Source organism: Abrus precatorius, unplaced genomic scaffold (assembly GCF_003935025.1).
Source record: "Abrus precatorius isolate BTA unplaced genomic scaffold, Abrus_2018 Scaffold3, whole genome shotgun sequence".
NCBI classification, from domain to species: domain Eukaryota; kingdom Viridiplantae; phylum Streptophyta; class Magnoliopsida; order Fabales; family Fabaceae; genus Abrus; species Abrus precatorius.
This window is the reverse complement of record NW_020874373.1, coordinates 26529002-26538230: the sequence shown is the minus strand read 5'-3', so window position 1 is coordinate 26538230 and position 9229 is coordinate 26529002. Positions and strand designations below refer to the sequence as shown.

The window sequence follows — 9229 nt, the reverse complement described above, 5'->3', positions numbered from 1 at the left end:
AAATGTGACTAAAGGACTTTCTACATTTTAATATATGAATTATATTTTATGACACCGGTGCATATGGGTCCACATCTACTTGCCAAACCGTTCACATTGCTCTTTCATCACAAGTTCACTGGTGGATTGATGAACATTAATTTAGTGTAGAGCATATGAAAATTTCCAGGATACAAAGAGAGGATGAAGACAAAGGTTGAAAAAAGGGGAAGAAAAGATAAACAACGCTACAAACATCTAGACAAAAACAACACAACTCAGAGATCTAATTACATACAACAAGCTTACAAAAATTTTAATCCAAACTCACTGTAGATTCTATAGTCTTCTATTGTTTGATGCAGCCAGGTGGCAAATTAAGGATTGATGCTCTGTGAATTGCTCCTTTAGAAATTTTCCTTGTGAAATTGAAAGCGGGTTGATGAGTTTAGGCTGAACTCTTGACAAAGGCTCTTCAATGGTTTTGTAAGAGTAGGACTTCCACAGTAGAATACACCTGCACCAAGAAAATAGCACAGAAAATTTTCATTTCTTTCAATGATTGTTTTGGCATTGTTAACTGAAGTCTTCAGAGCGTTGTTAAGGAATCAATCAATAATATGTTTTTATTAAAATTATGGTGTAGGTGCATGAACAATATTTTCGAATAAAAGCTTTCGACTTTTGATTCCTTAACTACTGCTCTGAAGGTACTGACTATTATTTTCAATTTTTCTCTTGAAATTTCACAATGCTTCACCATTTTGTATACCTATCCGAGAATTTTGATGTGTGCTTGCTAATTGAGAGAAGACCTTTTTCCAATTGGGTCTTGCAAAATGAGTTCGTATCTGAGATAAGATAACATCATACAGAAGCTAAGTTACCATTGGCTGAATGATGAAAATGTTTACACTAAATGAGTACTAAATCAATCAATACCCGGCTTTCTGAAACTACATCAAGTCCATTTTTAGCATGTTGCAGCTTCTGAATCATGGCAATAAGCGCAGACCGTGCATCACCTTCTTCATAGACACTAGTCAAATAGTTGTGCATTTCTATAATGCCCTGCATCATTTAGGCCATGCAGTGATAAATTAGGTGCATAGAGGCAACAAAACAAGTAAAAACACTGATGAATTTGGTCCTTTATCTCACATCATGGTCATAATCTGCAATATCATCCATGACACCTTTAAACCATTCAAATGAAGCCTGCTCTCTTGTTACCCAGTAAAAATATGCTCTTTCAGGACCTTTCTTATTTTCATCTGAGTAATTGCTACGGAAGGAGTCCCGCACATAAGTTCCCTGTTATGTTTAAGTTGTTAGCCCCTTGAATTGGAACTCAGGTATAAAATATAAATATGCTGCTAACCAAAATAATTTAAGTTCTTGCAAATGTGACTTAATTTAGTTTTTCAATTTTTTGTTGTTGTTTTGGTCCTCATAAATTTTAAAAGTTTATAAAATAATCATTGTTATAATTTATAATAGACATATCACGTCATGCGCTATCGTAAAATGATTTATTGATGTGATACAACTAGACGTAAGTCACTCTATCATAAAGTAACAACGGAAAATGTTTTAAAAAACAATAAATTTAACAAGGATAAAAACTAACAAAAAGAATTTATTCTGAAGCACTAAATCATATTTAACCAAAAGTTTGTTAACCTTGTCACTTCCTTCCCGAGGACTTTCTGACTTCATGTGGTTCAAGAGATCTTTGAGAATACTGATCATTGGCGTGGCTCCAATTCCTAGACCTATGAGCAAGAGGACATCATAATTCTTATAATTTTGTGCCGGGGCTCCATAGGGTCCTTTGATGAGGATCTTTGGATATCTAATGCTAGAAAAAGGAAATAATATAATATCAATATTTATATATCAGTTTGAAAAGTTAAGAATAAAGAGTCGCTATTTACCTAGTTTTTGAATGGTCGACATAGCTTGAACTTGCTCTGGTTTCCAGCCTCACAAGGGTTCCCCTTCTTGCTTGTGCACTCTCGGGCTCACAATCCTGCATTTCTAAGTATTAGTACAACTAGATGTTCAACAATTATCATATTTCTATGACCCTTTTTCTAATTAAATGCGTAGCTTGGAGTTCACTATTCAAACATTAACATCACCTTTGCAAATTTGTTTTTAAGCTCTGTAGTCCAATCTCCCAAGGTTCTTATATGGACACTCAAGTAGTCATCTCCAGGTGCAGAGGTGATAGAAAAAGGATGCCTGTACCAAAAGTTCAATTTAGTCTCCTAGGTGAAGTGATTTTGCAGCAAAATAACTTTTCTCGTTATTACCATTCAAAACTAGATATATCTGGACACTTGACAAAAATATACATTCCACTTTTATACTTGAATCCATGAGGTTTGGTCATGTAGAGTGCTAGAACGTTTCCTGTGTATATTATTGCCTGAAATTTCCATGTAGTAAAATCATTTCCATGCTACATCGTGAAGAACCAAGGGGAAGTTTCTGACACACACCTTAATGATGCTGACACGGTGATCTTTACCCCTAAAAAATGGATGAATCCTCTCAAAAGTATAAAGTAATAGTGGAACTACAAGGTACATCCAAGTCTGCATTAATCAAAGATATAGTCAACTGATGTATAAACATTATCAAAATTCAATGACGGAGAACTGGATAATCAGCCATATGGACCAAATACATACATCATCTACAAATTGAAGTCAGAATCTATATAAAGGGTCCATTTGGAAAGTGTAGTTTGTTGGTAGTTAGAACAATTAAAAATGTTAAAGAGAGATACACGTACCGTTTTCTTGCGCCAGTCCTTGGTGAGGAATAGAAAGTAGCCATGTATGACCAGGAGTATGTAAACCACAATAAGTAAATGATGTGCATACCAAAAGGCATTGAAACCAGCCAAACGATGCAAAGGGGAAGGTAACTTGACAACACTTTTTCTGAAATAATGTGTTGCTAAAGTGAAAGTGAAGGCCATAATCAAGACCATAAAGATTCCAGTTAAACCAGGAGTACTCTTAACTAGGGTCAGGTAATTTGGCTGCTCATTGTTAAAACCTGACCCAAGTATCGTAATGAACTTGTGTTTTGGGCACGATATGATTCTTGGAAAATCACAAGTGATGTGCATTATTACATGAATAAAAGTCCCTAAAACTACAGCTACTGCAATGGTCTTGTGGAAGTTTATGTTGTCATCGAAAGGGATGATTCTATTAAGAAATGATGCTCTTAGTTCTGTGAGTGTTCTTCTACACATGGTTAGGATAATAAGAGCCATGTTGAATTTGAGAGTCTCAGCAGCACCCTTTGCAAAGCAGACACAGTAACCCATGACTTCAAATGCTTCTTTTTCCCGGTATTGGCGAAACTTCCAAACATAGAGCCCCAAGTTTATGGCCAACCAAAGTGTGATAACCCATATTTTTTTCCATTTCTCATGGGCAAATTCTGCGGCTCTAGAGACAAATTTGCTTGTAGGAGTTCTATACATTCTTGGTATCATAGCTCTAGTCAAATTCATGGCTCCAGTATTAAGTGTGCTATATTCTTCAGCAACCATTTCCCTTAGCAGAGTTTCTAGCTGCCACATCTGTTTGAACAGAAAAGAAAGCATACAAAAGATGAAGGGTTCATATATAAAAGATGAAAGTAGTAAAAATTTGCACAATTCTAACCTCTATATATCCATGATGATCAGGATCAAGCTCTTCCATGATCAAAGATGCATATCCAGCAGCATGCTGTTTGAGATTTCCTAGCTTATTTGCCGAGGCACTCAACACTATAACCTTTTACACAACAACATTTAAAATTCTTTTTTATATAATAGAAGAGATAAAGAGGAAAAAATAATCAATCCAAAGAATTTAAGTGGTCTCAGTACTCACCTCCTTAACCTCTTCTTCTGATAGCCTACCATCCCCATTCTTGTCACACCTGAAAATAACTGAATTCCTTTATGCCATTCCATTCAATAAGTAAAAATAACATGCAAAAGGTAGACATATAGAGTATATGTGTGTGCTCTTTACATGTCAAAGAACACTTGAAGTCTAGATTCAAGATCTTTGTTAGTCATGTCCTCCCAGAATACTCTAACTTCTTCCAAAGTTATCCCATTTTCTGCATAGAATTTCCTTCTCCTTGCCAAAGCCTCATAAAGCTCCCCAGCAAAATCCTTTGAGTCTGCCCCCATGCCTATGCAACACAAATTGTGGAATTTGAGACTAATTAGGACCAGTAAATGCATTACAAAAACCAACCCAATAAAACATAGGAGTTATATGTATGTATGAATGTATTGATATGTATATATATAATTATGTACCCATGCAGGTTCCGAATTTGTCTTTTGAGAGCTTCCCATCAACTGCATGTTGAGCAAAGCGCTTCTCAATAGACTTCCATGCATCATCTTCCTTTCCTGTGACCGTTCTATCAAGAAACCGTAAACCCTTAAGCCCTCTGGCTGCTCCTGATTCCATCCTCACCATCTTGCTTCCATTCTCATAATTCCTGCTTCTCACATTGCTATTCATAGCACCCTCATTGGGAGATTTTAGCACCACGCTTTCATCTGGGGGTCCTTCATTTTTTGGCTTCTCCACAATAGGATCAATCTCAATGCTCTCAAGAATCCACGTTGATGATTCATCCTGCCCTTCTCTCTCTGATGACATCAATAAAAAGGGGTTTCCAAATTTGATGATTTGGTGAAATTGGGGAATCTGGCTGTGTTTGAAACCCAGGAGAAAGAGTGCAAAGGTAATGTTTTGGAATTGTTAAGAGAGAAGGGTATTAGAGGAAAAGCTGAAATAGTCAAAACAAGGATTAGAGAGAGATGATATCAGTATATAAATGTTTGTGTTGATGCTTTGCTAATTATAGGAAAACACTTGCTGTGTCTGTCTTGTCCAACCAACCAACCATGTCCCTTAACCAACAGTGAAAACTATCGAAAATACGTACAAACTGTTTTTCCTTTGCATGCTTTTTCTCGCACCAATATCACTTCTACTTTCCAAGGAAATTCAAGTCGTGACTTCCACCACCTTTCTCTTAATTCGTTTTTTATCCTTTCATCTCCAGCAAATTTTGTTCATTCGCCATTACTTACTTACATGAGGAAATCTATTTGGACGTTACAAATAAATATAATTTAATTAAATACATAATAATTAAAGAGTTTAGTTTAATAAATTTTATCCACAGTTTATTTCAATAAATTAAAAAATTATAAGTTACTTTTTATATTTAAATAGACATGTTTAATTTAAAACTTTTATATGATGAAATAAATTTTGCAGAAGTTCTTTTAAACATTGTCCGACTCTTTTTTTTCTCTTAATTTAAAATTTTTGTTAGTTAAAAATGAAAAATAAGAAAATCTACATAACTTGTAACGTGTTTTTCTCTGCAAAAAACATCAAGGTTTTTTTTTTTTTCTAGAAGATGTTTGAGTGGGTGATTGCAAGTGAAAAATAAAAATATTTTATTATATAACTTGTAACGTGTTTCAGATGGTGGTTATCAACAACCATGCCTGCAATATTTTATAGTAACTGCGATTCTTTTCATGGGAGCTGAAGTTGTAACCATTTGCAAGGAAGGATGTTTCAGTAGGTAATTGACTTTTGGATTTTGGGATTTCAACTTTTTTTCACAATTGGATAAACGGTGTCGTTTCGTCTATAGCTTATATATATATATATGATATTCTCAGATTGGAAAATTGACGTGCTTGCACTACTCCATATTAACATGTTTGGTCCAGCTCAAATACGCACTATACTGGATTATAGTACTGTACAATGATGGTGCCTTCAACTGGTTATTGAAATAATAATCACCCTTAAAACAGACATGGAAATCTTAAATATATAGAGCCAATGTAAGTTAATATTTTATTCTATTAACCAAATACATTTACTTAGTACATTTATACATAAATGAATAACTAATTAATATCATAAAAATTGAATATTCAAGCTACTGTCATGTCATCCATTTATACAATTTTATTTTATTTTTATAATTATCGCATAGCTTAATTACATGTGATGTGATTATGATTGAGGGGTATATTTGTTACACCTATAATATTTTTTGACTTAGGTTTTTCTTATCGTTATATCTTATCTAGTTTTGTTGAGGAAATGTGGGAACGCTTTGTTCAATCGTTGAATATCAGTGTATCACTATTCAGCCTTTTACTAGCATAAAGCTAAAAGCTAAATGCATGTTTGTTTAGTTTTATTTTACGATCTCATTTACTTTAACGTTTTCATTAAATTTATATTTATAAATGTTTTAAACATTAAATAAAACCCACGCTCCAAAAAGAAAAGTGGAATTCCCACTTTGGTCCGTCCATGGCATGATTAGCAATGACTTTATTTAATAAGGTAGCAACCATTTCCCACAAAATATATGTAAATATTAAAATATCTTTTCTTAATATAATTTTTGTCTGATAAAAAAATAATTTTTAATATAAATTTTAAAATTTGAATTAATAATAGAATATATTATGTCAATAAATGATTTTATTAATAAAAATATTAATATAATTATCAACAAAGATATATTAGTGTAATTTATTTTTTGTTAGTATAAACTTTTAAAATTCATATTAAATTTTTTTATTAGATAAAAACCTTATTAATACAGACCATCTTATTATATTGAATTTTTTATGTTAATAAATATTTTTTAATGGTATAAACCTAAAGTCTAACACGTCTGATCGAATCCATTGATTGTTTGTTAGTGGCATATATATATAACTGTCTTTAATTATATTAATAAATCCTATTTTTATAAATATTTGATCTTGCTATTTTATCATAAAAAGCGACAACATACCAAATGTAACAAATCATAAGACGCACAAACAAAAATGAAACATAAAATCTCGAGATATTCATGTTAGATCAACAACTTGGTCTCTTCCAATAATGCGAGGTTGCCACCAAAAGCATACTCAAACAAAATATTTTTCTGCCCTCAAGTTTCATTTTGTTGATCGCACGTCTTCTCATTGTTTTTTCTTTATATATATATATATATATATATATATATATATATATATATATATATGTATTGATATTTTATTGTGAAATTCTTTCTTTCTTTCTTGATAATGTGTGCCGATGATGTTTAATGGGTGTTTTCTGCTGCATATTGATTATTCTATTTTATGTAAGTAGTTGTAATTCATGATAATAACAAGTGAAATTATCAATTACGTACGCATGCAAGAAAGGTGAAAATTTGTTTCCACTGGAAAGCGATGCGTAAGTTATAATGAATGGTTCATTAATATGAACCCTATTGCATATCCCTATGGTCTAGTTTCTATTATATTAAGCTTGCACGATTAAGCAGAACGTGGTTGGAAGAATGAAAAATAAACAAAATTGGAAACGAAAGCGATGCTATAGCTAAAGAGTAGGATGCTCAACGACGACATTGACATATATATAATATATAGAAGGAGATGACTAATTAACTTGTTAATGGTTATTACAATTGATACTTGATAGGATCGAGCATGCCAACTAGCTAGAGATTGAAAGTGCATCCATCAGCTAAGAGAGCATCACTTAAAATACCAATTTATTTTTATTTAATTTCTATTTTATTATATAGTTCTAAGCGTTTATCAATGACATGGGTATTTCTCTTTTATTATTTATTATTTATTATTTATTATTTTTGTTCTCTGTGGTTGCGTTTCTCTTTTTATTTTAAATATATAACGATTTTTTGTGTGTGTGTAAAAAGTGTATTGTTTTGATTATTATTTGTTTCTATTCGAACATTATTTATCAATACTTTTAAATATGTTCTAAAAGTAAGTGTGTGATTAATTGTCTTATTATATATGTTAAACAAAATTAACAAGTTTAGTAACAAAGATTGGAAGTAAGAGTGAAAATGGGTTGATGCCGATTTAAGTTTCGTAAATTTTAAGTTTGCTTCGACTAATGTCAAGATTTTAATCTGACCTATTTGTTTAATATAAGTTATTTTTTAAGGTCTTATTTAACCTATTTAAAAGTATTTGAGATCTTGTATTTCCTATTTTCATGATGATACTTATCTTGTAAGCTTATTTAAAAATTTATTTTATAATAAATTTTTTAAATAGGTTTAAAAGTTTATTTTAAAATAAGTTAATGAGGTTTAACCTATATATAAATTAGTAGACTTAATCCTTTAAATAAATTAAAAATATAATTTCAAAATGTTATAGTAATTACTATTATTATTATTATTATTATTATTATTTAATAAGTTGGCTTGTCAGGTATATATTTATTTAAAATGGTATAAAACTTGACTTTTCAAAATAGGCTTTTAAAAAGGTCTTAACCTGACTCATTTACTGAATAAATCTAGCCCAACCTAAACTTGATATAAGATAAGCTTAAGTTATCGACTAACAACCAGACCTAAATTTGAGACTGATGAAATGGTTTGCTTGCAATAAGGAGTCTGTAATGGAAGATCCCCGTAGAAGCGATTCATGATCCTTTGTAAACAATGATTCGGGCTTGTTGAAGAGCCGCATAGAGGTGTGAAATGAAAGAAACACGTAGAGATATCCGTATCAATATTTTTATATCAGTAAATACATCTCCCAAGTATGGTGTATGACAGATGGTAGAGATCCAAAAGAGATGAACACAAATCATTGACTTTGAAAACTGAAGTGCAGGTGTTAACTAGAATGGGTTTGACTTGCAATTGTTTTTACAAAATAGTTAATGCAAGTTCTTGCATGAGCTTTCAAGTTGAAATCCTGCATTAAATAAAAGAGGCTTCACCTAATAATAGAATACTGATCAAGAAAGTAAATTATAGATTCTTTATTAAAAATTATAAAAATGAGTGTATTATTTATTTTTAATAAATTATTTACTTTTAATTCCTGATTTGACATTATTTAATATTCTTATTGATTAAAATAACAGTAACTACCGTACAACTGTGGTATGTTAATTATAATATATTTTTTATGTCTGTTTAAGATCGCATATACAAATTTATAAATAATATTTTTCATTAAAAATCACAAGATTTAGTAAATTAATAATATTAAATATTATAATTTTTAATACATACATACATATATATATATATATATATATATATATATATTGTAAAAATAGTTCTCAATTTAAGATATAATTATGAATTTAGACCATATATACAATCATACATGAAT

The 9229-nt window shown here is 31.1% G+C and overlaps 1 protein-coding gene across 1 annotated transcript; it reads right to left on the bottom strand.

Moving 5' to 3' along the window:
* Positions 1 to 386: 386 nt before the first annotated feature.
* LOC113863208 (putative respiratory burst oxidase homolog protein H) lies at positions 387 to 4676 on the bottom strand. The gene is given in 14 exon segments (XM_027496702.1): positions 387 to 496; positions 752 to 830; positions 922 to 1050; positions 1141 to 1293; positions 1663 to 1840; positions 1917 to 2019; positions 2069 to 2226; positions 2298 to 2413; positions 2487 to 2582; positions 2783 to 3586; positions 3672 to 3785; positions 3885 to 3933; positions 4029 to 4194; positions 4325 to 4676. Coding segments are annotated over 14 exon segments (2607 nt in total).
* Between the last annotated feature and the right edge of the window lie 4553 nt (positions 4677 to 9229).